Source organism: Pelodiscus sinensis, chromosome 7 (genome assembly GCF_049634645.1).
Source record: "Pelodiscus sinensis isolate JC-2024 chromosome 7, ASM4963464v1, whole genome shotgun sequence".
In the NCBI taxonomy this organism is placed as follows: Eukaryota; Metazoa; Chordata; order Testudines; family Trionychidae; genus Pelodiscus; species Pelodiscus sinensis.
The window spans coordinates 884520-912465 of NC_134717.1; the positions used below are offsets into that span (position 1 = coordinate 884520).

The 27946-nt window shown below is 66.9% G+C and overlaps 1 protein-coding gene across 3 annotated transcripts; it reads right to left on the bottom strand.

Annotated features, from left to right (window-relative positions):
• Positions 1-2489: 2489 nt before the first annotated feature.
• PLCD4 (phospholipase C delta 4) lies at positions 2490-27842 on the bottom strand. 3 transcript variants are annotated; one of them, XM_075932974.1, is made up of 16 exons: positions 27514-27842; positions 23206-23242; positions 22450-22608; positions 21479-21707; positions 21023-21152; positions 18425-18656; positions 17401-17602; positions 16949-17093; positions 10771-10923; positions 7737-7895; positions 7111-7249; positions 5952-6119; positions 5420-5598; positions 5003-5138; positions 4724-4873; positions 2490-4181 (listed from the first exon to the last, which is right to left on the bottom strand). In XM_075932974.1, the coding sequence occupies exons 2-16, from the start codon at positions 23222-23224 to the stop codon at positions 4081-4083; spliced, it is 2301 nt and encodes a 766-aa protein (XP_075789089.1). In that variant the 5' UTR covers positions 23225-23242; positions 27514-27842; the 3' UTR covers positions 2490-4080. The 3 variants fall into 3 exon arrangements, with proteins under 3 accessions (XP_075789089.1, XP_075789087.1, XP_075789088.1); XM_075932972.1 differs by lacking the exon at positions 27514-27842 and adding an exon at positions 27155-27322 and having other exon boundaries at positions 2494-4181; XM_075932973.1 differs by lacking the exon at positions 27514-27842 and adding an exon at positions 27155-27320 and having other exon boundaries at positions 2496-4181; positions 6003-6119.
• Positions 27843-27946: the final 104 nt, after the last annotated feature.

Here is a 27946-nt window from a genome sequence, read left to right on the forward strand (position 1 = left end):
AATGATGTCTCTTAAGTCTGGCGCATGCTGGTTCACAGTGCCTGATACAGCAAATGCCTTCTTCTCTATTCCACTGCATCCGTCATGCTACTACAAGTTTGCCTTCATACCCTTCACCCGAGTAGCACAAGGCCTGCATAACGCTCCAAGGATATGTCATATGGACGGGCCCGTCCCATGCATCACACATCATCAGCTACATTGATGATATTCTGATAACCACTAAGACCAGGGAAGAAAACCTAGAAGCCCTGGATGAAGTGCTGGAAAAGGTGAAACCAACTGGCTTTCTTGTGACTCCAAGTAAAGCTCAGACGGTCAAGCAGCAAGTATCCTACTTGGGGAACAGTGAGAGCCTCCTGGCAGAAGACCGGGTGCTAGCAGAATTGAGCTTATCTCCGAGGCACCAGTCCCAAGCTGCTCAAGAAGAACCAATCGTGGCAGTGGGGCTCGGACGACAGCACACACAGCGAATCGGCGAAGAGTAACGGCCGGGGACAGTGGGATCCCACAAAGAGCGGTTGGAGGCACAGTCTGCCCCTCTCAGCTGCCCCTTGGCTGCGCATGAAGCATGGCCAGGAACCTCTCTGCAGTGCTGGAAAAGCGCTGGGGAGAGACGCGAGCCAATTCTGTGGCTAACTGGCCATGCAGCGGGGGTCAGCGAGGAAACGGGCTCGCGGTTTGCTTACGTTCTTTGCGCTCGCAGTGCCAGGCAGAAAGACGAGACCCTGCCTGCACAGGGCCCTGTCTCCAGGCATGTCAGGCCAAGGGACCCTGCCCTTTCCTCTGTCACAGGGAGGTAGCCGTTGCTGTCTATCCACTCCTGCAGTGATGCTCTTCGGACAGGACAGGGAGCAGAGGCTGAAGAGCCGTGAGAAGGGCAGGGTGCTGGGATTGTCACCGCCAAAGGGGCTGGGAAACTCCACCATTGCAGAGCCCTGGAGAGCAGCCGGCCCGTCTCTAGGAGCTTGGTGCTGCATAGGACACACCCTTGGGAAGGGGGCTCGCCCAGAGCAGGGGAGCTTTCTGGCACCAGGCTTCCCTGTAATCCAAACGCTAGGAAATGAGGAGCAGAGCGCGCCCATGGGCAGAGGCAGCCTGCACGAGGAGCAGCAGCTGGGAGCCGTGCCAAAGGGAGATGAGGAAAGCAAAGCGGAGAGGAGCAGCAGAACCAGGCGAGGTTTCTGGAGCAGAACTTGGAGCGAGGGGAAGAGAACAGAAGGGTGGGGCAGAGGGGGTGCTGGAAGGGCTGCAGTGTACAGCCATCGGGGCCTACAGCTCTCCTGCTGACCGGTGCAACAGCTCCAGACGGGGGATTTTGGCCCGAGCTTTCTCCTCTAGAATATAGCCTCCAGCTCTGGTGCTATCCCAGCCATTCTACTTCCCTGGGAGCTCCTCGGCTGCTGCTTTGGGGCCAGGACATCACTGTGTGTCCAGAACACAAGACCAGCCAGACCTGCTCAGACCAATGGTCCATCCTGCTCAGCTGACCGTGGCCAGGACCGGGTGCTTCAGCGGGAATGAACAGAACAAGGCAACTATTGAGTAACCCAGCCCGTCAGCCAGTCTCAGCTTCTGGCAGAGCGAGGCTAGAGCCACCTAGCGCAGGGGGCTGTGTCCCTGCCCCTCCTGGCTAATAGCCACCGATGGACCTGTCCTCCAGGAACTTCCTTCACATCATCCCCTGGCAGGGAGTTCCACAGGTTGCCTGTGCACTGGATGAAGAAATACTTCCTTTGGTTTGTTTTAACCCTGCTGTCTGTGAATTTCCTCAGGGACCCCTGATTCTTGTGTGATGTGCAGGGTAAACACCACTTCTCTGTTCCTTTTCTCCACACCAGTCAGGGTTTAGAGACCCCCCTCAGATCCTATTCCAGGGTACACAGCCCCAGGCTTTGCAACCTCTCCTCAGCTGGCAGCCATTGCATCCCTGGGAGCATTTCTGTTGCCCTTCTCTGATCTTTCCCAATGATATCTGGGGGGGTTAATGATGGGGTGACCAGAACTACAGACCGTATTCCAGGTGTGGGCGTACCACGGATGTATGCAGGGGCAATAGGATATTTTCAGCATTCTTAGCAGTCTTTTTCCTAACAATTCTCACCACACTGTTCACTTTTTTGACAGCTGCTGCACACTGAGGCTACGTTGACACTGCAGGCTTTTGCCGGCAGAGAGTATGCTAATGAAGCGCTCATTAGCATTTGTCACACTGTCATTTGCATATCGCAAGAGGTTTTTGTGCAAAAACAAGCCGTGTCCATGGGTCCGTTTGGCGCAAAAAAACCCTTTTGCACAAGATCCCTTATGCCTCAAAAAAGGAGGGCTACAGGATTTTGCACAAAAGGGGTTTTTGCGCAAAATGGACCCGTCTACGCTGCTTGTTTTTGCGCAAAATGGCAGCGTGTCAAACGCTAACGAGCGCTGCACTAGCGTCCTCTCTGCAGCCAAAAGCCTGCAGTGTCAACGCAGCCTGAGGGGACACTTTCGGGGAACTCTCCTCTGGCTCCCAGCCCTTTCCTGAACAGGAGCGGATAGCGTAGACCTGCCCCTCCCCTTCGTTTTCTGTCTTTTAACGAGCTGCTAACGCGGAAACCCTCCCTCCGATCCCATGGCAGCTTGCTTCACCTCAGAGCCCGTCAAAGGCTTTCTGAAGGGCTGAGTACGCGCTATCCCCTGGATCGCCCTTGTCCACATGCTGGTGGACTTCTTGTCACCCCCACATCCTGCCGGGGCTGGTTCTTGCAGGCATGGTGGGGAGGAACAAGACTGGAGCTGCAGGCCTGGCAGAGGGCTCCCTGGATACATATTGCTGGTGGTGTGCAGGGCTTAATGTGTGTCATGAGTGAGCCCCGGGCACGTGCCTCTGGGCAGGGCAGGTTGGTGCCCCCAGCAACACTGGGCCTGGCACCTCAGGGCCTCTGCACGTTATGAATTTCAAAAATGCCCTGAGCCCTGCCGCTGTTCCCTTCCACACGCAGCCCGGGATGTGTGCGGAGATGGGGGGAGGGTGGCTGTGGCCGTAGGGCTCTGCATGCGGCGGGAGGCACGTTGCGTCTCCCTGGGGCACCGGGCAGCAGCAAGGGAAGAGAACAGGACAAGCGCCAAAAGGGACAGAAAAGAGCCCCCCCCAGCCGGCTCAGCGCCAGCCCTGCAGGCGGGGGCCGTTCGTAGAGCGGTGGGGCGGGTGCAGCCCCGTCCCCAACCCCAGCTTCAAGCATGAGGGAGAATTGGACCACAGGGGACCTCAGGACGTCCCCAGCTGATGGACACGGAGGCTATTCCCTGCTGGCCAGGCCCTGCTCTGCCGCTTCCCCAGAGAAGGCTACACACACCTGGTGCACTGAGTACCCCCCCCAAAAACTGAGATCAGCTGCCCATGCCCCGGGGGGGTGGCTGCCAGCTCCGCCCTTGCTCTACCGGGGACAATCAATGGCTGGCATCTGGGGCCCTGACCCCACCCATCCGGCCAAGCACCTGCTTTCCTTGAGCTCTTCCCCCCCACCCATCTGCCCCAGGTGGCTCGTGTCCTTTCCTCCCATTGGACGCTCTCTGGGGCAGGGGCCTTTTCGGGTCTAGGCAGCGCCTGGCAGAGAGGCCCCGATCCCTGTGTGAGGATATTGCAAGCCAAGGAACACGGACAGGGCCGCTGGAGGTGGGAGGGGGAGGTGCTGGAAACCAGAGCTGGCCTGATCCTAGCTGCGGAGCTGGGGCTGGGCTTCTTCTAGTGCCGGGTGCTACTGCGTGGGACGTGCAAACTCCCCTGAGCCTCCCTCCCGGTGGCCAGGCCCCACGGCCACCCGCAGCCTCGCGCAGAGCGGGGCAGAGGTCAGGTGGGAGCCGCTTGACAAGGAACAGGCTCCTGCCTCCCAGCCGGCTCAAGTCAGGGCCGAAATAGCGGCAGCCCCAAGGCTACAGACGGGGCAAAAAGAAAAGAAGCGTCGTGCGAAGCAGCTGCTTCTCCAGCCGCCTCCTGGCAGGGGGCGGGCAGGGCCGGGCGGCTTCTCTCCAGCAGCTGTCGGGACAGGGCCCGTCCCAGGCGGGGCAGAGGGCAGGAGGCTAGCGCGACCCACTCGGCTGCTACTCGGGCTCGGGAAGCTCCGTGATCTTGATGTGAACAAAGAGCGAGGAGGGCGGCATGGCCGTGCCGTCCCTGGAGAGGAGGTGGATGTGCCGGTACCCTGCCGAGGAGACACCGGCGAGATGGGGTTGAGCTGCAGGGCTGCGGTGGAGACAAGGTGAGGGGGTCCTGGCCTGGCCATGCGATGCTCCCCGCGGATCTACTCTGCCGGGCTTCCCCAGCCTGATTTCAACTGCCCCCAGCACCGGGTTTCCTGCTCCTCCCCAGCATTCAGGCCGTGCCCTTCTCTAGCGCAGCATCAGCAGCGCCCGACGTCCCCCTGTGGGTCCCCGTCAGCCCCTCCACAGTCCCATCTCCCTCCCTGCATCCCAGACTGGCTGGAGGTCTCCTTCCCTCTGCCCTTCACAATCCCTCCGTGATCCGCCTGCTCCCCCACGCTGCCTGCTCCACCTCCCTCTCTCCGTGGGGGTGATCAGAGGCATATACCTCTTGCTCCAGCTTGCTCCTCTGATGAGCTACTGCCCAGCTTTGGCAGCTGGCACCCCCTGGCAATGCCACGGCGAGGCTGAGCTCTGCCCCCTGCCCCCGCCGAGCCCCCGGCGCTGGGCAGAGTGAGCCGTGAGCCGTGGGTCTGGCGCTCACCTGCTCTGATGCTCGTGAACGGCAGGGTGAACTGGCCCATGAAGTCGTTCCTGGACATCCTGTCATAATCCTCCACCACGAAGCGCACGAGGGCCAGTTCGGGGACGCGCACTGTGAACTGCAGCGTCTCCTCCCAGCTGGGGTTGAAGCCTGGAGGGGGAGGCAGTGATGGGCCGGGGCTGGGAGCCTGGGGGCTGGCGGCGGGAGGGCTGCCCTGAAGGAAGACAGGCTCACGGGCCGAGGCCGGTGCCTTGCCCCAGCCGGCTGGGCCAGACTCACCGTTGTTACTGACGTACTTGGTCTCCTCCTTGGCCTGGTCGGCAGGGACGCCATGGATCTCCACGCGCACCAGCGGGTCCATGATGGACCTGGCCGTGCTGTTGGCCGCTTTGGGGAGCTGCTGCCCGCTGATAACCTGTGGGACACCGCGCAGTGGAGCGAGGGCCCGGGAGCTCTGGGAGGGCCCGGCTGCTCGCCACATGCTGCCTGGGACGCTGCACCCAGGCCCGGCAGCTGGGCCCAGACCCATGTCTCCGGGCGTCTCTCCCGCAGGCCACGGCTGCCCCAAGAGGGTGATGAGACACCTGCCTCCCTCCCCCACTCCCTCCCACCAGGCACCACCTGCCCCATTTCCCCTCCTCGTGCTGGCGAAAGGCCCTTGGGCAGCACGGTTCTGCCCTCCGGAGGCTGGGGTACCTGAATCTCCAGGCTCCAGGGGCCGCCCCCGGCCCAGCTCCGGGAATCGGCAGGGTCGAAGGTGGTTCCTTCATCCCTCAGGAACGCCGGCTTCAGCACGTAGCCGCAGCGGCCGTTCTGCCGGAAGAGCCCGTCGCTCAGATCCATCTCCGCCCCGGCCGTCTGCACGTTCAAGGCCACTGCGGGGGAAGGCGGAAGGCGCCGGTGGGGGTCGGACGCCGCTTCCTGCCAGGGCTCCCCACGAGCTCTAGGAACATCCTGACCTGCCTTGAGCCTCAAGCTCCCTCCGCCCCCAGCCGGAGCCCCCGGCTCAACCAGCACCCAGCAGCTTAGGACAGGAAGGGAAGAGGGCGGCTGCGGCCAGGGCGGGGGCGGTAGCAGCACTTGCCCAGCCCGGGGGGCCCCGTCCACGTGCCCAGCAGCCACCCAAGCGTTGCTGGCGGATCCCGGGGGGTCCTGGGCCCCAGCCCGGCCACGGCTGGGTCGGATTGGCCAGCACCTGGTTCTCGCGCTGGGCCCCGGGGCCCCAGACCTGGTCTCTTGCACTCGGGACCAGGCTCCTGCCCTTCGCCACCGGCCCTACCGAGCTGGCAGCCCACGTTCCACATCTCCTGCGGGTCGTAGTTGGAGGAGTCCGCCCGCAGCCCTCGGGGGTAGATGCGCGTCAGCTGCCGGGCGTTGTGGCAGACAAACTCGTTCCCTAGGGGCAGAGAGAGACGGTCACTCCTAGGCTCACCGACCCCTCCCACACAGGCATCCTTCCCCCCTCCCCCCCACGGCCTCACTGACTCCCCCCCCAGGGCCCCCTCCCGGGTACCCCGCACCTACCCCTCTGACTAACTCCAAGGCCTCCCCACCCCAGCCTGCAGAGCCCACCCCCGCATCCGCCTGGGCACGGAGCTGACTGGCCAGGGCTGCCCCGTGGGCGAGGGGCTTCACGCTGGGCATGCAGGTCAGAGCCCCAGCCACTGGCTGGACCCCCCTACTGGCTGCACCAGGGCTGGCCAGACCCCACTGAGCCGGAGCTGCCCCGGGCAGAGGGGCTGAGCAGAGCTGGGACGCTGTATGCCAGGCCCAGTGAGCCCAAGAGGGGATGAGGATCCAGCTGCAAGGGGGTGGATCTGGCCAGGCTGCAAGGGACTGACGGCCTCGGAGCTGCCCCCCGCAGCAGGGCACTTTCCAGCCCGGACTGTGACCCAGACACCTGGGGTCTGGCACAGGCCAGGCACCCTCCCCACAGGGCCTTGGTTAACGCAGCTTCCCCTCGGGCCCCAGGATGCTCCCCTGCCGGGATCTCAGCATTATCAGCCTCATTGGTTGGCAGGGGACACTGAGGCACGGGGTGGGGGAGGCCTGGCCGCAGCTCCCAGAGGGGCACTGGCAGAACCTGCGACAGAATGCAGAAGTTCCAGCACCCACTGCTCTAACCACTACACCCCACTCCCCTCCCAGAGCTGGGCTAGAACCCAGGGACCCTGCCCCTGTTGCCAATGGATTTCAGGCCATCGGTGCCTCAGGAACAGGGCCTGACAGCCCATCACTCGGCCGGGGGGCTGCTGCAGGCCAGGAGGCTAGCTCTGCCCTGCCCCCCAGCCAGAGCTCTGGGGTTCCAGCAGGGGAGCCCTGGCCTGGCCCCTGAGTGTTTGGGCTTGCCTCTGAGCACCACCCTGCCAGGGACACTCCCCCCTTACCAGCCTCCTTGATCAGTTTCCTGGCTCTGGGCTCGGACAGAGAGGCCATCTCGTAGGGCTGGCGGCAGGCGCGGGCCTGCCGGAAGCTGCGGAAGGGGACGCTGCGGCAGTACACGACCCAGTCGGACAGCGCGTTGACCTGGGACATGTGCCAAGTGGGTCAGAGCCCGGGGCAAGGCCCGTGGCGCCGGCACCTGCAGCACCGGCTGAGCCAGCGGGGCCCTGGGCAGAGCCAGCGCCCCGGGAAAGCCATGGCTGCTGTGTGCGTGCACACCGACCTGTGGGCTCTGCTGGCTGCTCGCGCCACCGTGGGCCAAGCCCCTGGGCTGCCAATCTCAGGGTCACCAGGATAAGTCCTGGCAAAAGCCCAACCCCCTGGGTGGCTTATGGAGGCTTGGAGCCGGGCTGGGACAGCTCCTGGCCTGGCGTTCCCCAGTGTCTGGGGGCGTTCTGGGGCCCGGGTGGCACACCATGGGCCCCACAGAAGCCCAGGGCAGGGTGCAAGAAGATGTTAGCGCTCTATGGGACGATGCCACCAGCTGGCCAGTGCCCACGGAGAGCAGCCTTCCATTGAGAGCCCACGCCCCGGGGAGGTGCTCCCAGCTGGGGGGGGGGCGCGTCTGTACCTTGGCCTCGTGACTCTGTCTCTCTCCCTCCGCCTCCAGCCCTTCCTCCTCCTCCTCCTCCAACACGTCCCCCTCCGTGGCCTCGTCCGGCTGCCCACTGAGCGAGTGTGCGGGGCTCTCTGCCCGCTTCCCCTTCAGCAGGATCTTTCCTCTCAGCGCCTGCCGGACACGGGGAGACGGAGGCAGGGTCCAGGCCATGTGACATGCCTGCAGCACACGGTGCACCACGCGGGCCGAGCGAGATGCGTGTGCAAAGCGCCTGGCTTGCGGGTCTGGGGGCGTGATTGCGGGCGGGTATCAGCGTGGGGTCACCGGCTGGGTCTGCCTTTCAGATCCCACCGCGCCCCAGCCAGCGTGTCGGGCAGGGCTAGTCCGGCTGCTTGGCCCAGCAAGGGGCAATGAACAGGAAGCACAGGCGGCACCAGCAGCACGGAATGGACTTTCCTGCAAACCTCCACGTGGAACGTGGGCCCTGGCGTCTGCCTAGAACGGCCTGAGCCAGGGGCCCGTGACAAACTCCATCTTGGAGCTGTGTGTTCCCGCAGGGAGCAATGGGAGACCCGCCATGGCCCAGCACGTAGAAAGGGCCCTGGGGGCTCCTCCAGCGTCGTCAGCCCAAAACTTCTCAGGGTCTTTGCCATGAACCAAGGCTTGGAACAAAGGACGGAGGGATGGCCCCTCCCAGCAGCGCCTGTGCTCCAGAGACGGGGCTTAACCCAGCACTTTCTCCCACCTTGTCCACAAGCCGGCACCAAGCGCTAACTCGCTCCCTCCCTCCCTCCCTCCCTCTCTCCCTCCCTCCCTCCCTCCCTTCCTCTCTCCCTCCCTCCCTTCCTCCCTCCCTCCCGACTGTGGATTCTAACGGACGGGCCCAGCGAGCTCTTTGGGGTAAGATCCGAGCTGTAACTTGCCCCGGGACTGTGGCGGGTCCTTTGGGACTGGGAGAACCTGTTGGGAGTTGGGAGATGGGTTTTCAGGACCCCTCCCCGGTGTCAGGAGCGGTGCTGGTCGTGGTGCAGGAGAACTGGGCTGTTGCGGGCTGACTCCTTGCTGGCCCACGTGGCAAACAGAAGTTCTCGGGGTGGCTGGTTTGGAGGACGCCCTGTCCTGGGCTGTGAGCAGCCCTGGCTCTAAGCAATCTGCCCTGAGCTGACCCCTCAGCAGTGCCCCCAGACGCCCCTGGATTACACCCCTCAATCGGTGGTGGATGCCTGCTGCTGTGTCTCTCCCAGGCTGAAGGGAAGAATACAAGCACAGAGCCCCTGCTCGTAACGTCACACTCCAAAACCCATACGAGTAGCACAAACAGAACCAGCACGGCCTCAGCTTTCATCAGACGCCTCACCTGGCCACTCTGCACCGAATGCGGGGCAGACACACACCAGTGGGTGCAACAGTGATCTGCCTGCCCCCATGGGAATCCAGTAACGGACAGGGGAGGCCACAGCGGGAGGGATGGAGGGGGAGAGATGGAGAGGAGGGATGGAGGGGGAGCGGATGCAGGGGAGGGATGGAGGGGGAGCGGATGCAGGGGAGTGGATAGAGGGGGAGCGGATGCAGGGGAGGAATGGAGGGGGAGCGGATAGAGGGAGAGGGATGCAGGGGAGGGATGGAGGGGAGCGGATGCAGGGGAGGGATGGAGGGGAGCGGATACAGGGGGAGTGGATAGAGGGAGAGGGATGCAGGGGAGGGATGGAGGGGAGCGGATGCAGGGGGAGTGGATAGAGGGGGAAGGATGCAGAGGGAGTGGATGGGGGGAGGGATGGAGGGGAGGGATGGAGGGGGAGGGATGCAGGGGAGTGGATAGAGGGGGAGGGATGCAGGGGAGTGGATAGAGGGGGAGGGATGCAGGGGGAGAGATGGAGGGGGAGCGGATGCAGGGGAAGAATGGAGGGGAGGGATGCAGGGGGAGTGGTTAGGGGGGAGGGATGCAGGGGGAGAGATGGAGGGGAGGGATGCAGGGGGAGTGGATAGAGGGGGAGGGATGCAGGGGGAGTGGATAGAGGGGGAGGGATGCAGGGGGAGAGATGGAGGGGAGGGATGCAGGGGGAGTGGATAGAGGGGGAGGGATGCAGGGGGAGAGATGGAGGGGAGGGATGCAGGGGGAGTGGATAGAGGGGGAGGGATGCAGGGGGAGTGGATAGAGGGGGAGGGATGCAGGGGGAGAGATGGAGGGGAGGGATGCAGGGGGAGTGGATGTGGGGAGGGATGCAGGGGGAGTGGATAGAGGGGGAGGGATGCAGGGGGAGTGGATAGGGGGGAGGGATGCAGGGGGAGAGATGGAGGGGAGGGATGCAGGGGGAGTGGATAGAGGGGGAGGGATGCAGGGGGAGAGATGGAGGGGAGGGATGCAGGGGGAGTGGATAGAGGGGGAGGGATGCAGGGGGAGAGATGGAGGGGAGGGATGCAGGGGGAGAGATGGAGGGGAGGGATGCAGGGGGAGTGGATAGAGGGGGAGGGATGCAGGGGGAGAGATGGAGGGGAGGGATGCAGGGGGAGTGGATAGAGGGGGAGGGATGCAGGGGGAGTGGATAGAGGGGGAGGGATGCAGGGGGAGAGATGGAGGGGAGGGATGCAGGGGGAGTGGATAGAGGGGGAGGGATGCAGGGGGAGAGATGGAGGGAAGGGATGCAGGGGAGAGATGGAGGGGAGGGATGCAGGGGAGAGATGGAGGGGAGGGATGCAGGGGGAGTGGATAGAGGGGGAGGGATGCAGGACATGGCATAGGGGATGGACCCTGCATGGGCAGGGATGGCAGATGGATTCAGGAGAGCGCCCCCATTGGAGAAGGGAGGAAATGCAACTCCACCTCCCCCAGCGTGCCCCACAGCCTGCCCCCCCCCCCAAAGAAGAGCTCCCCCAGGGCCCTGCTGGCAATGGCTGGCTGCGCTCTCGGTGCGCTCAGGGCAGACTTGCTGGTGTGGGGGGCGGGGGCAGCTGTCACCAGCGGGGTGGAGGGGCTGAGACGAGGGGCCAGGCGAGCTCAGCGCCCTGGGGAAGCCACCCAGCCACAGCCCCTCAGGCTCTGCCCTACCTCTGGCGAAGGCAGCCGGGCGGGGTCCCAGCCCTCGAGGGGGGCCGTGAGCAGCCGCTCTCCCAGGATGCCCGTGAGGTGCTGCGCCAGGGCGTGCTGCTGCTCCGGGCCACAGTGGTTCTCCAGGGACAGGATGACGGGGTAGTCGGACGCCTGCAAAGCAAAACACCCGCAGCTCCTGGTCCCTGGGGCGGGGCAGGGCCTCTGGTTCCCCTCCGCCTGCTGCCACGGCCTCCCGCAGGAACCAGCCAGGGCTGCCATGTGCCAGGGAAGAAACCACCTGGCTTCCTAGGGAAGGCAAGGCCTAAAAATGTCCCTCCCGGCCCAGGAGGGCAGCAGAGCCCCGCCCTGCTCCCTGCAGCCCAGAGCCCCCCTGCTGAGCCCCCACCCTGCTCCCTGCAGCCAAGAGCCCCCCTGCTGAGCCCCCACCCAGCTCCCTGCAGCCAGAGCCCCCCTGCTGAGCCCCCACCCTGCTCCCTGCAGCCAGAGCCCCCCTGCTGAGCCCCCGCCCTGCTCCCTGCAGCCAGAGCCCCCCTGCCGAGCCCCCGCCCAGCTCCCTGCAGCCAGAGCCCCCCTGCCGAGCCCCCGCCCTGCTCCCTGCAGCCCAGAGCCCCCCTGCTGAGCCCCCACCCTGCTCCCTGCAGCCAGAGCCCCCCTGCCGAGCCCCCACCCTGCTCCCTGCAGCCCGGAGCCCCCCTGCTGAGCCCCCACCCTGCTCCCTGCAGCCCAGAGCCCCCCTGCTGAGCCCCCACCCTGCTCCCTGCAGCCCAGAGCCCCCCTGCCGAGCCCCCACCCTGCTCCCTGCAGCCAGAGCCCCCCTGCCGAGCCCCCGCCCTGCTCCCTGCAGCCAGAGCCCCCCTGCCGAGCCCCCGCCCTGCTCCCTGCAGCCCAGAGCCCCCCTGCCGAGCCCCCGCCCTGCTCCCTGCAGCCCAGAGCCCCCCTGCCGAGCCCCCGCCCAGCTCCCTGCAGCCAGAGCCCCCCTGCCGAGCCCCCGCCCTGCTCCCTGCAGCCAGAGCCCCCCTGCCGAGCCCCCACCCTGCTCCCTGCAGCCAGAGCCCCCCTGCCGAGCCCCCGCCCAGCTCCCTGCAGCCAGAGCCCCCCTGCCGAGCCCCCACCCTGCTCCCTGCAGCCAGAGCCCCCCTGCCGAGCCCCCGCCCAGCTCCCTGCAGCCAGAGCCCCCCTGCCGAGCCCCCACCCTGCTCCCTGCAGCCAGAGCCCCCCTGCCGAGCCCCCGCCCTGCTCCCTGCAGCCAGAGCCCCCCTGCCGAGCCCCCGCCCTGCTCCCTGCAGCCAGAGCCCCCCTGCCGAGCCCCCGCCCTGCTCCCTGCAGCCAGAGCCCCCCTGCCGAGCCCCCGCCCTGCTCCCTGCAGCCAGAGCCCCCCTGCCGAGCCCCCGCCCTGCTCCCTGCAGCCAGAGCCCCCCTGCCGAGCCCCCACCCTGCTCCCTGCAGCCCGGAGCCCCCCTGCCGAGCCCCCACCCTGCTCCCTGCAGCCCAGAGCCCCCCTGCCGAGCCCCCGCCCTGCTCCCTGCAGCCAGAGCCCCCCTGCCGAGCCCCCGCCCTGCTCCCTGCAGCCCAGAGCCCCCCTGCCGAGCCCCCACTCTGCTCTCTGCAGCCAGAGCCCCCCTGCCGAGCCCCCACCCAGCTCCCTGCAGCCAGAGCCCCCCTGCCGAGCCCCCGCCCAGCTCCCTGCAGCCAGAGCCCCCCTGCCGAGCCCCCACCCAGCTCCCTGCAGCCAGAGCCCCCCTGCGGAGCCCGCGCCCAGCTCCCTGCAGCCAGAGCCCCCCTGCCGAGCCCCCGCCCAGCTCCCTGCAGCCCAGAGCCCCCCTGCCGAGCCCCCACCCAGCTCCCTGCAGCCCAGAGCCCCCCTGCCGAGCCCCCACCCAGCTCCCTGCAGCCAGAGCCCCCCTGCCGAGCCCCCACCCAGCTCCCTGCAGCCAAGAGCCCCCCTGCTGAGCCCCCACCCAGCTCCCTGCAGCCAGAGCCCCCCTGCTGAGCCCCCACCCTGCTCCCTGCAGCCAGAGCCCCCCTGCTGAGCCCCCGCCCTGCTCCCTGCAGCCAGAGCCCCCCTGCCGAGCCCCCGCCCAGCTCCCTGCAGCCAGAGCCCCCCTGCCGAGCCCCCGCCCTGCTCCCTGCAGCCCAGAGCCCCCCTGCTGAGCCCCCACCCTGCTCCCTGCAGCCAGAGCCCCCCTGCCGAGCCCCCACCCTGCTCCCTGCAGCCCGGAGCCCCCCTGCTGAGCCCCCACCCTGCTCCCTGCAGCCCAGAGCCCCCCTGCTGAGCCCCCACCCTGCTCCCTGCAGCCCAGAGCCCCCCTGCCGAGCCCCCACCCTGCTCCCTGCAGCCAGAGCCCCCCTGCCGAGCCCCCGCCCTGCTCCCTGCAGCCAGAGCCCCCCTGCCGAGCCCCCGCCCTGCTCCCTGCAGCCCAGAGCCCCCCTGCCGAGCCCCCGCCCTGCTCCCTGCAGCCCAGAGCCCCCCTGCCGAGCCCCCGCCCAGCTCCCTGCAGCCAGAGCCCCCCTGCCGAGCCCCCGCCCTGCTCCCTGCAGCCAGAGCCCCCCTGCCGAGCCCCCACCCTGCTCCCTGCAGCCAGAGCCCCCCTGCCGAGCCCCCGCCCAGCTCCCTGCAGCCAGAGCCCCCCTGCCGAGCCCCCACCCTGCTCCCTGCAGCCAGAGCCCCCCTGCCGAGCCCCCGCCCAGCTCCCTGCAGCCAGAGCCCCCCTGCCGAGCCCCCACCCTGCTCCCTGCAGCCAGAGCCCCCCTGCCGAGCCCCCGCCCTGCTCCCTGCAGCCAGAGCCCCCCTGCCGAGCCCCCGCCCTGCTCCCTGCAGCCAGAGCCCCCCTGCCGAGCCCCCGCCCTGCTCCCTGCAGCCAGAGCCCCCCTGCCGAGCCCCCGCCCTGCTCCCTGCAGCCAGAGCCCCCCTGCCGAGCCCCCGCCCTGCTCCCTGCAGCCAGAGCCCCCCTGCCGAGCCCCCACCCTGCTCCCTGCAGCCCGGAGCCCCCCTGCCGAGCCCCCACCCTGCTCCCTGCAGCCCAGAGCCCCCCTGCCGAGCCCCCGCCCTGCTCCCTGCAGCCAGAGCCCCCCTGCCGAGCCCCCGCCCTGCTCCCTGCAGCCCAGAGCCCCCCTGCCGAGCCCCCACTCTGCTCTCTGCAGCCAGAGCCCCCCTGCCGAGCCCCCACCCAGCTCCCTGCAGCCAGAGCCCCCCTGCCGAGCCCCCGCCCAGCTCCCTGCAGCCAGAGCCCCCCTGCGGAGCCCGCGCCCAGCTCCCTGCAGCCAGAGCCCCCCTGCCGAGCCCCCGCCCAGCTCCCTGCAGCCCAGAGCCCCCCTGCCGAGCCCCCACCCAGCTCCCTGCAGCCCAGAGCCCCCCTGCCGAGCCCCCACCCAGCTCCCTGCAGCCAGAGCCCCCCTGCCGAGCCCCCGCCCAGCTCCCTGCAGCCAGAGCCCCCCTGCCGAGCCCCCGCCCTGCTCCCTGCAGCCAGAGCCCCCCTGCCGAGCCCCCACCCTGCTCCCTGCAGCCAGAGCCCCCCTGCCGAGCCCCCGCCCAGCTCCCTGCAGCCAGAGCCCCCCTGCCGAGCCCCCACCCTGCTCCCTGCAGCCAGAGCCCCCCTGCCGAGCCCCCGCCCAGCTCCCTGCAGCCAGAGCCCCCCTGCCGAGCCCCCACCCTGCTCCCTGCAGCCAGAGCCCCCCTGCCGAGCCCCCGCCCTGCTCCCTGCAGCCAGAGCCCCCCTGCCGAGCCCCCGCCCTGCTCCCTGCAGCCAGAGCCCCCCTGCCGAGCCCCCGCCCTGCTCCCTGCAGCCAGAGCCCCCCTGCCGAGCCCCCGCCCTGCTCCCTGCAGCCAGAGCCCCCCTGCCGAGCCCCCGCCCTGCTCCCTGCAGCCAGAGCCCCCCTGCCGAGCCCCCACCCTGCTCCCTGCAGCCCGGAGCCCCCCTGCCGAGCCCCCACCCTGCTCCCTGCAGCCCAGAGCCCCCCTGCCGAGCCCCCGCCCTGCTCCCTGCAGCCAGAGCCCCCCTGCCGAGCCCCCGCCCTGCTCCCTGCAGCCCAGAGCCCCCCTGCCGAGCCCCCACTCTGCTCTCTGCAGCCAGAGCCCCCCTGCCGAGCCCCCACCCAGCTCCCTGCAGCCAGAGCCCCCCTGCCGAGCCCCCGCCCAGCTCCCTGCAGCCAGAGCCCCCCTGCGGAGCCCGCGCCCAGCTCCCTGCAGCCAGAGCCCCCCTGCCGAGCCCCCGCCCAGCTCCCTGCAGCCCAGAGCCCCCCTGCCGAGCCCCCACCCAGCTCCCTGCAGCCCAGAGCCCCCCTGCCGAGCCCCCACCCAGCTCCCTGCAGCCAGAGCCCCCCTGCCGAGCCCCCACCCTGCTCCCTGCAGCCCGGAGCCCCCCTGCCGAGCCCCCACCCTGCTCCCTGCAGCCCAGAGCCCCCCTGCTGAGCCCCCACCCTGCTCCCTGCAGCCAGAGCCCCCCTGCCGAGCCCCCACCCTGCTCCCTGCAGCCAGAGCCCCCCTGCCGAGCCCCCGCCCTGCTCCCTGCAGCCCAGAGCCCCCCTGCCGAGCCCCCGCCCAGCTCCCTGCAGCCAGAGCCCCCCTGCCGAGCCCCCACCCTGCTCCCTGCAGCCAGAGCCCCCCTGCCGAGCCCCCGCCCAGCTCCCTGCAGCCAGAGCCCCCCTGCCGAGCCCCCACCCTGCTCCCTGCAGCCAGAGCCCCCCTGCCGAGCCCCCGCCCAGCTCCCTGCAGCCAGAGCCCCCCTGCCGAGCCCCCACCCTGCTCCCTGCAGCCAGAGCCCCCCTGCCGAGCCCCCGCCCAGCTCCCTGCAGCCAGAGCCCCCCTGCCGAGCCCCCACCCTGCTCCCTGCAGCCAGAGCCCCCCTGCCGAGCCCCCGCCCTGCTCCCTGCAGCCAGAGCCCCCCTGCCGAGCCCCCGCCCTGCTCCCTGCAGCCCAGAGCCCCCCTGCCGAGCCCCCACTCTGCTCTCTGCAGCCAGAGCCCCCCTGCTGAGCCCCCACCCAGCTCCCTGCAGCCAGAGCCCCCCTGCTGAGCCCCCGCCCAGCTCCCTGCAGCCAGAGCCCCCCTGCCGAGCCCCCGCCCAGCTCCCTGCAGCCAGAGCCCCCCTGCCGAGCCCCCACCCAGCTCCCTGCAGCCAGAGCCCCCCTGCTGAGCCCCCACCCAGCTCCCTGCAGCCAGAGCCCCCCTGCTGAGCCCGCGCCCAGCTCCCTGCAGCCAGAGCCCCCCTGCCGAGCCCCCACCCAGCTCCCTGCAGCCCAGAGCCCCCCTGCCGAGCCCCCACCCAGCTCCCTGCAGCCCAGAGCCCCCCTGCCGAGCCCCCACCCAGCTCCCTGCAGCCAGAGCCCCCCTGCCGAGCCCCCACCCTGCTCCCTGCAGCCCAGAGCCCCCCTGCCGAGCCCCCACCCAGCTCCCTGCAGCCAGAGCCCCCCTGCCGAGCCCCCACCCTGCTCCCTGCAGCCCAGAGCCCCCCTGCCGAGCCCCCACTCTGCTCCCTGCAGCCAGAGCCCCCCTGCCGAGCCCCCGCCCTGCTCCCTGCAGCCAGAGCCCCCTGCTGAGCCCCCGCCCTGCTCCCTGCAGCCCAGAGCCCCCCTGCTGAGCCCCCACCCAGCTCCCTGCAGCCAGAGCCCCCTGCTGAGCCCTCGCCCAGCTCCCTGCAGCCAGAGCCCCCCTGCTGAGCCCCCGCCCTGCTCCCTGCAGCCAGAGCCCCCCTGCTGAGCCCCCGCCCAGCTCCCTGCAGCCAGAGCCCCCTGCTGAGCCCCCTGCAGAACCTGGGGACACTGATCTGCAGCACCTGCAGCCACAACCCCCGTGTCCTCCCCAGTCCCAAGGAGGGAGCGGGAAGCTGAAGGAACCCTGGGGCCTGAGTCAATTGCAGCACTTCAGCTTTGGCCGGTGACGCTCCACCCTGGCACCCGCTAATACGGCTCTAGGGCCTTTCCTCGGCACGACGGCCTCGCCCGCCACAGTGATGCAGCCACCTCTGAGCGGAACGTGGCAGCTGCTTCACAGTCAGCTCCCCTGGGGCGAGTGGCTGCCCCCACCAGGGGCCCTGCAAACACCCCTGTAGGCAGGGCTAGCCTGGGCTTTCCCTATATCCCCGACCCATGTAGCAAGAGGCGAAAAGGATGCTCAGGGCCTCCGGAGCCCTGTTGCGACCCACCCCCGGGCCATAGCAGGGCTGGCGGGGGCAGTCCTACCTGGAAGGCGTATTGCCCCAGGGCGGCCACCACGTCCTGGAAGGAGATCTGGGAGGTGAGCGTGTGGCCGTGGCACACAACGGGCTCCCCGCCGCGCCCGTCCCAGCAGTCCACCTCCACGCAGCGGCAGCCCCGCTTCAGAGCCCTGCCGAAGGGAGATGCCCGTGAGCCACCGCCTTGTCCTCTGCAGCAGCTCTCCACGAGGCGGGACACGGCGGGACTATCCATCCAGGCGGGGCATGGGGGAGAACCAAGTTTCCCACGTGAGCTGGGCCGGGGCCGATGGGCTCTGCAGAAAGGGGCTGGGGGAGCTGATGCTCAGGGCAATGGGTTCCCAGCTCGCTGGAAAGGCACCACAATCATGTGAACTTAGAGACCCTCCGCAGTCCTGCATACCCAGCGCTGGGCCCCCCGGAGACCATGCGACGCCCCAGGGCCCTTCTCCCCCCCACCTGATGTAGCCCTCGATGCTGCTTTGACCCTGGAGCTGGTCCGCCAGGAGGTAGGTGTTGTGCGAGGAGGAGATGAAGTAGTGGCAGAGGGGCTGGGTCATGTCCTGGCAAAGCGACTCGTGAGCAGGGTCGAAGATGTCGCCGTCTGGCGAGAGCAGGTAGAGGAGGAAGCCGTCGATGGTCAGCATGTGGCGCACCTTGGCTGGGGACGAAGGAGGCGTCAAGGAACCGGGAAGCTCAGTCCGGCCACCCCGCCTGCCCAGGGACCCGTCTCCAGCAGGGCCGTGAGCCCAGGCAAAGAGAGTGCTCCTAGCTGCTTGGAGGCAAGCGTGGGGCCAGCCTTCCCCAAAGGGGAGAGGAGAGATCCTGGCGATGACTAGAGCTCACGAAACACCAGGCTGAGAGGCAGAGAGAAAAACTCCCTAAGCTGTCCCGTGGGTCAGGGGAACGGGCAACGGCCAACTGGAATAAACCCAGCTGGAATCCCAGCCCCTGGCAGCAGGTCGGCCCGACAGCGCCACATGCAAACCCGTCCTCGCCGCCCATTCACATTCCCTGCCTTTGGCTCTGCCCTGGAGCCTGGGCCAGCTGCCGTCAGGAGGCTCCGCTGGTGCCCAGGGGTCTAATTTCCTAGCAGCACCGGTTTGGAGCAGCGTTTCCTGGGCAGCAAGAGACAATCGGGGGGAGCCTGAGATGCAGTTTTATTACAATCTAATACCAAGACAATCCCCCACTCCCCATGTGCCCGGACCCTGCAGGGTCTCCGTCCGCCCCCAGAGACACCCGCAGAGCAGGCTCACTGATGGCCGTACACTTCCCACTCTGACAGCAGCTGCAAGGGGATCACGAAAAGGCTGGCACTGCAAAGAAGGGGGTGCCGCTCTGGAAGGGGTGAGCCTCATTGCGCCCAGGCCCTGAGAGCAATTCAGCCGGAGGGTTCCCGGGGAGGCCGACAGCCCGTTTCTGCCCATGAAACAGACCAGGCCCTGTAGGCACTGGCCCCTGCCCTCTCTCTGACCCTCACCGGTCTCCGATGGCTCATATCTGTCTATCAGCTGCATGGCCAGCTCCTTGGAGTTCTCCGGCTCCTGCTGCTCCTGCTGCAGGAAATCCGCAAACTCCAGCAGGGTCAACTTCTTCCCCGCCTCCGAGAACTCCTGGAAGATGCGCAGCACCTCGCCTCGCTGCGTCAGCGCCGTGTAGAACAGCACGAACTCCTCGTCCTCCAGCGTCTCCGACTCCGACCGGTCGGCCTCCTGCAGCGAGAGCAGGGCCCGGCCAGGCCTCAGGACTGACCCTGCAAGCCCCTGGCACTGACCAGCCCCCGGCACTAACCACCCCCCGCCCCCCTCACCGACCATCCTGTCAGTCGGGCGTGAGGCCCCTACCAAAATTGTCTCTGCCAGCCAGTGAGATCTGGCCTCCACTCACCACCCTTCACTATGCCATGATGGGCGTTATAGGCAGCCAGGCAGTACAACATGGCAGCAGGGGTGGGTGCAGGATGCTGGATGGATGGTGGGTACAGATGGATGGCTGGATGCTGGACAGACGCATGTTGGGTATGGATGGACCGGTGCAGGACAGATGGATGGATGTATAATGGGTACAGATGGATGGACAGGCAGATGGGCGGACAGGTGCAGGACAGACAGATGGATGGTGGCTATACATGGACGAATGTATTATGGGTACAGTTGGATGAATGGATGGACGGATGGGTACAGGACAGACACAGATGGTGGGGGTGGGTGGATGGATGTATAAAGGGTACAGATGGATGGATGTATAATGGGTACAGATGGATGGACAGGCAGATGGGTGGATAGGTGCAGGACAGACAGATGGATGGTGGCTATACATGGACAAATGTATTATAGGTACAGTTGGATGAATGGATGGACGGATGGGTACAGATGGTGGGGGTGGGTGGATGGATGTATAAAGGGTACAGATGGGTGGATGGAGAGATGGGCAGGAGGCTGGATGCTGAGAACTGATGAATGGGTGGACGGGCAGATGGGTGGATGATGAGTCCGGGGGGACGGATAGGGAACAGACAGGGTTGGGAAAATGTCTTTTCCTCTATTTTTCTAAACCTCAACTTGGGCTCCCAAACTCATAGGCTGTGTCCCCCTTAAACGTCCCTGGGGCTGTGTCTAGACTGCACCCCCGTGTCGGCAGAGGGACGCAGAGCAGGCCTGTCGACATTGCTAATGAAGTGGGGATTGAAATACCCCGCGCGTTGTGGGAGAAAAATCCAATAACTCCAATTGTGTCTAAAGGGGGGACTGTGCAGGAAATCAAAACTCTCTAAAGAAAACTGCTGGAAGGGTTAAAAGTTTTCCAGGCCTCTCTCCCTGTAACAGAGAGAAATCAAATTAACTCTAATCAAAGACCCTTACAACGCCTCCTATCTCAAGTTCATGGATACTCCTAGTCTGTCACAATTTGTCATGTAAACCCTTATCTTTGTCACAGTTTGCCTTGTAGACTCCTCCACTCCACATTCTCATATGGCTTTGTTCTGTAAAACTTACTTCTAGCACTCCTGGGGTGAACAGAAGTCTCAGAGTGCTCCTGCTGAGACTTTGATATGTTAAAGAAAAACAATCCACAACTGAGCTGTCTGAACTTACTGTATAAAGATTCCCTGAATCTGTCTGTCAGGGCTGCTGCTTTCACTCTTGGTGTGACAGCCTGCATGCATGCATCATAAAGTTTTCTCTTCTAGGTTTCTCTCCTGCCTCTGATTTGACCTCCAGCCTCGAACCCTTCTGGGGGCTCTGTACCCCAGGGGAGCGAGAGACTGCACCCCCGTGTCGGCAGAGGGACGCAGAGCAGGCCTGTCGACATTGCTAATGAAGCGGGGATTGAAATACCCCGCGCGTCCTTAGCATAAACACGGCCGCCGCATTTTTTCGAAACGGAGCTTTTTCGAAAAAAAGCAGCAGTCTAGCCACGGAGCTTTCGAAAAATAAACCCTTTTCCGAAAGACCCTTTAAACCTCATGTTTTGAGGCATCCAGGATCTTTCAGAAAAGGGTTTATTTTTCGAAAGATCCACGGCTAGACTGCCGCTTTTTTTTTTTTTCGAAAAAGCTCCGTTTCGCAAAAAAAGCGGCGGCCGTGTTTATGCTAAGGACGCGCGGGGTATTTCAATCCCCGCTTCATTAGCAGTGTCGACGGGCCTGCTCTGCGTCCCTCTGCCGACACGGGGGTGCAGTCTAGACGCAGCCAAGGGGGAGGCTGCTAGCTCCCAGGAGGCAGGCAGAGGGGCCAACGGCATGCCCAGTCTGCATCCGACTCTTAGCCACTAGGCTGGGTCCGAGAGCAGCAGGGCTTGGAGAGAGGGGAGTGTACGTGCGAGACACTCGCACGAGTGATTCTCCTGGACTTGAGAGACACGCCAGGGCTCAGGGAATCTCTGGAGCCGATTTCAATCCAGAGGCTCTTGAGTGCACCTCGGCAGCTGGCCCCTGTGGGCTCCAGCCGAGACACAAAGGCCCCCACAGCGGCAGCCCTTCCGCCAGCCCCTTGTGGCCCTCTGCCCTGTCTTTGGGGGCAAGGCAGGCGGTGGTGCCCTTCCTGCCCCAGCTCTGCCCTCCAGGCCCGGCGCTCACCTGGAAGATCCGGCGCGCGTGGTCCTCATTCATGTCTATGTTCATCAGCCTGAGGAGCTGCCGTGCCTCCGGGAAGCTCATGCGCCCGTCCCTGTTCTTATCGGCCTTCTGGAACCAGTCCCGGATCCACCTGCTGAGGGCTAAGGAAAGCGACCGGGAGGGGCACCCTGCACTGAGGGGGGAAGGGAACAGGCAGGCGGGTGCTGTCCATAGCTAGTGGTGGTAGCCCCCCCGCCACTGACCTGCCCACGCACAGCCAGGCCGGGTGCAGAGCCACACACCCATCGGGGCCCAGTGCCCCCCGTACGTGAGCCCTGCCCTAGGGGCCCTTCCCCACTGGCGGGGAAAGAGACACCCCGGGGACACTGAGGCAGCCAGCGCCTCCCCCCAAGGCAGCTGGGTCCCCTGGCCCGCGAGGGCAGGGGGCAGGGCGTGGCCAGGCCGGCAGAAGGATATTGATCCGTTTTCTCCTGCTGGTCCATGCTGGTGACGAAGTCGAGCAGGCGCCGGAGGCCCCGGACCCAGCACTGCGCCTCCTGCGGGGAGCCGGCGACCAGGTCCAGGTGCCCGCGGCGCCCGTGGAAGACGACAGTGAAGCAGCACTCGGGCGGGAACTCCTCTGCCAGGCCCTGCAGCACCTCCGACTGGTGCCCCTCCCGCACCGCCTCCACCTCGCTCAGAGAGACTGGAGGGGGGGGGGGCGAGTCAGGCGCCCACGGGGGCGGGGCCTGTGCCAGATGCCCCCCCATCCCTCCGTCCGTCTGGCTCTGGGCTCTGTCCCGGGGTATCTAAGCGCTGGGAGGCCTTATGCGATGGGGAGGCCGTGCTGGAGACCCGTTCAGCGCCCTCGGGCCCGGGCTGGAGAAGGGAGGGTCTGACAGTCTGGGGCACACGCCCTGGGGGCACGTTTGCTGTGTGACCAGACTCGCCCTTTCGCTCTGTAGTCCCAGATTTGCCTGCAAGCCCTTGGGCGGGGAGCGCGCCGTTAGCAGCAGGCTGCTGCGTGGCCCGGCTCGTCAGGCGGCGGGTTGATCATTTCGGTGAGCGTCCGACCGGAGGGACCACACGCTGCAGGGACCCGGGCTCTCAGTGACTCCTCCATACCAGGACTTTGCTGCGGGCGGGCTCGCTCCCAACGGGCAAGGGGCACCCCAAGCAGCACACAACGAAGCAGGGGAAATCTCAAGGCTCCAGCCAGAGGGGACATGGGCGATACCTTCCTGCACGGACATGTATGCGCACACACCTGCACAGACACATACACACGTGTGCATCCAACCACACAATCACACGCGTACTCATGGTCATGTTTGTACGCTTAACACGCACACACCTTGGTGTGCATACACTGATGGGGTTTGGGGTGCAGCCACACCGTTCACTCTGAACCCTACTGAGGGCTGGCTCCCAGCCGCGGCTGTACTCACAGGTATACTTGGCCTCACAAGTGCAAGAAGACTGGTGCCAGACAGTCATGCAGTCGTCCTGCAGCTTGAAGTACCGCGGCTTCTTCCAGCTCTTGGACTTCACCTTCCGCATCGTCGTCCCCTGCTGCATCTGCCTCAGGGTCTCGTCCAGCTGGAGGCCTGCGAGGGGCCAGGGGAGCGGGGCTCAGGCTGCGCTGCTGGGAGTGGCCTGCCATGGGAGCGCATGGCTACCACCCCCTGAGCCAGCGACGTGGGGTGTCCTAAGGCTCCCTTGGGCCATTGCTTTCCTCTGCAGGGGCCAGAGCAGCCTGCACCGGCCTGTCCTAAAGAGGCTGCTCCTTGCGGGGCCTCAGCTGGGGACAGGGACGTGTGGGGCAGCCCCAGCCCCGCCTCCTCCTGCTGGGCTGTGGGGCGTCTTCTCTGGAGCCCGCTGACCCCCGCGGGAACGTCTGTCCCCTGGGAAACTCCAGCCTGGAGACAGAGTCCCAAATATCCCAACTTCCCACGTGCCGGAACGTCCCCAGGAGCCGTCCGGGGTCGACCTGCGTCTGCTGGGCTGCGTGAGGCGCCGCTTTGCCTCCTGGGCGTTCTCTGCTCCAGCCCCGTTCCGGCTTGCTGGTCCTCCAGGGATCAGGACGAGGCAGGGCCACCCGACGGGCTCCTGGCTGGACTCCCCCCTCCGTGGCCCTTCCCTCCCCCCAGCCAGGCCATGCCCTCGCCCCTGCCCACTCGCCATTCGGCTCCGGGGACACTCACGGGGGATGGGCGACGCCATGGTGCTGTCAGCAGGAATCTAGCGAGAGAAAACACCAGAGTCATTGAACCACGTCACGTCTGCCTGTCTCAGCCCACCAGCGCCTGTTCTGCGGGACCATGGTGTGACGGTTCCCCCGACTCCTGCACCCCCGGAGTGGCACAGACAGACTCCACCAGCCAGTAGAACAGAGGGAGTTTATGGCTTCTCCAGGATACAGCCCAGCACAGGTGTCATCTGGTTACAGGAACTGGGGCCAGGAGGCCTTGGCCCCCCCCCTTGAGATGGGGGTGGCTGGACCCTGCAATCCCAGCCCCCTCCCTAGCCCCTTCTCCCCAGACGGAAACTGCCTCTCCTGGAGCCCTGCCCCCCAGACCGGGGTTGGTCTCCACCTGCCTCCCTTTGTCTCCCTTCCTGGGAGGCGACCCGTCGGACAGGTTGGGAGCCCCTTGCCTAGTGACTCACCCGCTGTCCTGTTGGGCCGTGCTACAAACAGCCGCCAGTGGAGTCACCCACGGCCCAAGCCCAGCAACCAGCAAGGCCCCCCCATAGCACACTGGGTTACAGAGCAGACAGCCCCCCCTGCGTCACACACGGCACTCAGCAGCCCTGGGGGCGGGGGGCTGAAATGGCAGGTGTCCCATGCTGTGGACACAGAAACCCCCTTGGGACTGTCTCCAGGGGTGTGTCAAGCCAGCCACAGACAGAGACTGGGGGCTTTGCAGCTTCCTTTTGGGTGGGAACCCTTCGTTCTCTTCATGGAAGAGCGCTGGTTCCACTGGCAGGCCGGTACAAGCTGGGTCGCTCACGTGTCTTTCCAGGCGAAGCCCTGCTCAGAGACATTCAGGTGTCAGCGTTGGAAACACCTGCCAAGGGAAGGTGCCCTCACAGTTCGCTGAAACCCCCCTGCCCAGGCCCCCTCTGGGACAGGGACTCCCCCTCCTCTGCCCCAGGACCAATCCCCCCTCCCCCTGCAGCCTGGTATCCCGCCTGCCCCTGGCTGGGTGCGCCAGCCTGCTCCCCCCACAGTACCATGGCCAGCCTGGGTCAGACCAGTGGCCCATACAGGTCAGGGTCCTGCCTGCCACCAGCAGCTGGTGCCAAGCACCCAAGGGGCTGAGCAGGGCAGGCAGCACCCCACGACGCAGCCCGTGGGACAGTGCCCAGGCCCGGGCGTGTCGCCGACGCTGCCGAGAGACTGGGCCGGGCACGTGGGTCCCTGGCGTGGGGCAATCTCACCAGTGCTGGAGGCATCTGCCTGGCGTTCAGCGCTCACAGGCCCATGCGAGACTGGAGGCAGCCCCCCAGGGCGTGGGCACCTTCCTGATGGGGTCCCCCGGCCCGGCCGCCTCTGCGGACGCTGCTTTAGCCAGACCCCAGTGAGTCAGCTCAGCCCGGCGCAACGGGCGAACGGCCCCGACTTCTCTGCGCCCTGCTTTGCTCCCCGCCCTTCTGGCATTAGCCTCGCAGACTCCACTGCGGTGGGGGGGTCCCGGCTGGACTCTATGGGGGGAAAGCCAGCGGGAAGAGAGAAGCCCCCTCTTGCCCCCCACCTGGCTGCACGGTGGCCTCCTCAGCAGAGCGCCCAAAGCTGGAAGCAACCCGGGCCCCAGTCGTCCAGCCAGACTCCAGGTGCAGCCTTTGCCCTCCCCCAGGTGTCCCAGGCTGGAGCCAGCAGCTGCGCTTTGGGGCAGGCCTCCTCCTGGCATGGCTCAGCCCCAGGCAAGAGCAGCTGCCCCAGCTGCTCATGGAAAGGGCACAGCTGGGGGTGGGAGAACACAGGGGAAGCGTCCAACAGGCCAGCTGGGAGGGGATGGAGCCCTCAGCTGGTGGGAACCAGCACAGCCCCATGGACTCAGTGCACAGGCAGAGCCAGGCGATTTCCTGCCCCCGCGGGGTCTGGAGGAGGAGGATGGGGCAGAGCGTAGGGTCCCCAGAGCGCTTCACTGGTGGCAGGCAGGCGGTGCCAGGGTGCAGGGACGTGCTGGGTGTTGGCAGGGAGGGGGCCGGATCTCTTCCCCCAGGGCACCAAGCGATGGAGACACTGTCCAGCAGCCATCCCTGGGAGCAGGGCGAGGCATCTGTGGGGCATGAGGGCTGCCACAGATTCATACTGGGACCTCGCCAAGCCTTGGCCTCCCCGTGCCTCAGTTTCCCCCCATTTGCAGCAGGCTGCGTGATGCTGAGCGCATCAGTGTGCTTTGGGACCCTCAGGTGGAAGGGGGCAACCATCTGGCCCCAGGGATTTGGAGCAAGCCCTGCCTCCCCCATCCCTGCCACGCTGGGGAACATGCCAGGCAGTGGTAAAAGGCCCATCACCATGGCGTCTAGGCAGCAGCTGAACATTAGGAAGCCCAGGCTCTCGGCTGGCAGCGAAGGCTCCGCGAAGCAGCAGCTCCTGCCCAAGAAGCTGCCAAGGGGGACAGGGAAGCAGGGCCGGATCGCTCGGGGTGCAGGCGGGCGCTCCTGGAGCCGGAAGGCGATGGGAACTGGGACAGCCCTGGGAGCTGCCAAGGGGCTGCAGCACTGAGCGGCCTGGGCTACCTAAGGCTGCGGGAGGCCAGCTGGGAAACCGTCCAAACCCACCACTGCCGCCCTGCGAGAGCCGTAAACGCGGCGGGAGCTCCGCACGGGCACGTACCCTGCATGCCCCTGCCCTGCAGACACCTCCCAGCTCTGCCAGGGCTGTGCCCCGTGAACCCCAGCACCCCCGCTCCCCCAGAAATGGTGCTGCCAGGGCTGTGCCCCGTGAACCCCAGCAGCCCCGCTCCCCCAGAAATGGTGCTGCCAGGGCTGTGCCCCGTGAACCCCAACACCCCCGCTCCCCCAGAAGTGGTGCTGCCAGGGCTGTGCCCCGTGAACCCCAACACCCCCGCTCCCCAGAAGTGGTGCTGCCAGGGCTGTGCCCCGTGAACCCCAACACCCCCGCTCCCCAGAAGTGGTGCTGCCAGGGCTGTGCCCCATGAACCCCAACACCCCCGCTCCCCCAGAAATGGTGCTGCCAGGGCTGTGCCCCGTGAACCCCAACACCCCCGCTCCCCCAGAAATGGTGCTGCCAGGGCTGTGCCCCATGAACCCCAACACCCCCGCTCCCCAGAAGTGGTGCTGCCAGGGCTGTGCCCCGTGAACCCCAACACCCCCGCTCCCCAGAAGTGGTGCTGCCAGGGCTGTGCCCCATGAACCCCAACACCCCCGCTCCCCCAGAAATGGTGCTGCCAGGGCTGTGCCCCGTGAACCCCAACACCCCCGCTCCCCCAGAAATGGTGCTGCCAGGGCTGTGCCCCATGAACCCCAACACCCCCGCTCCCCCAGAAATGGTGCTGCCAGGGCTGTGCCCCGTGAACCCCAACACCCCCGTTCCCCCAGAAATGGTGCTGCCAGGGCCGTGCCCCGTGAACCCCAACACCCCCGCTCCCCCAGAAGTGGTGCTGCCAGGGCCGTGCCCCGTGAACCCCAGCACCCCCGCTCCCCCAGAAGTGGTGCTGCCAGGGCTGTGCCCAGTGAACCCCAACACCCCCGCTCCCCCAGAAGTGGTGCTGCCAGGGCCGTGCCCCGTGAACCCCAACACCCCCGCTCCCCCAGAAGTGGTGCTGCCAGGGCTGTGCCCCGTGAACCCCAGCACCCCCGCTCCCCCAGAAGTGGTGCTGCCAGGGCTGTGCCCCGTGAACCCCAACACCCCCGCTCCCCCAGAAGTGGTGCTGCCAGGGCCGTGCCCCGTGAACCCCAGCACCCCCGCTCCCCCAGAAGTGGTGCTGCCAGGGCTGTGCCCCGTGAACCCCAGCACCCCCGCTCCCCCAGAAGTGGTGCTGCCAGGGCTGTGCCCCGTGAACCCCAGCACCCCCGCTCCCCCAGAAGTGGTGCTGCCAGGGCCGTGCCCCGTGAACCCCAGCACCCCCGCTCCCCCAGAAGTGGTGCTGCGGCCGCTGGGGCGCCCTTACCAGTGGCTGGTGCCTCTTGCTGTTGCCTGGCCAGGGCTGGCTCCCGTCTGGGCTCCCTCGCTCCGGGGGGCCTGTGCCATGCTGCAGGCGCTCCGGGCAGCTACTGAGCCAGCAGCTGAGCTTGCAAGGAGAAATAATCTCCCAGCAGCTCAGCCCAGCCCGGCGGCTCCTTCTCCCCTTAAAGGCACAGAGCCAGGGCCTCCTTGTCACCTTGCCACTTGGCAGCCTGCCTGGAGTGACGGTGCAGGCAGCTGCTCGCTGGCTGCGTGTGGCGAGAAGCCCCCGGCTCACAGGAGCCCCCAGTCTGGGACTCTGGGACTCACTTTCCTCCCCCCAGGGCTCGCCAGGGCCTGGATTGTTTGCAAGACTCACCTGGCCCCAGCTGCTGTTGGCCTGTTGCGCTTGGCGCTCTGCACTACCGGCCGGGACCCTCCTCCCTGGGCTCCGATCCCGTCGGCCGCTGCACGGGGACACTGGCACAGAGCACCCCTGCGTGGGGGCACCAAGACCAGCCTGAGAGACGAGCCTTCTTCCCCTAAAAGCAAGGGTGGAAGGGGGGCTCCGAGCTCGCCGGGGCCAACGGCAGACCCGGGCCACGCAGGGGCTCAGCCGCTGTCCCACCTCCCAGGCTGCCCCACACCGACCGGCCCGGCCTTCCAGCCTGTTCCCAGGGCAAGTGCGAAGCTGGGTCCCGCCCCCGTTCTAGCTGGACCAGGAACAGCCTGGGATGAGCTGTGGAGCCATCTGCCCCTGCAGCCTCAGCTGGGAATGGGGTCACAGCTGCAGCCCACGTGAGCCTCAGCTC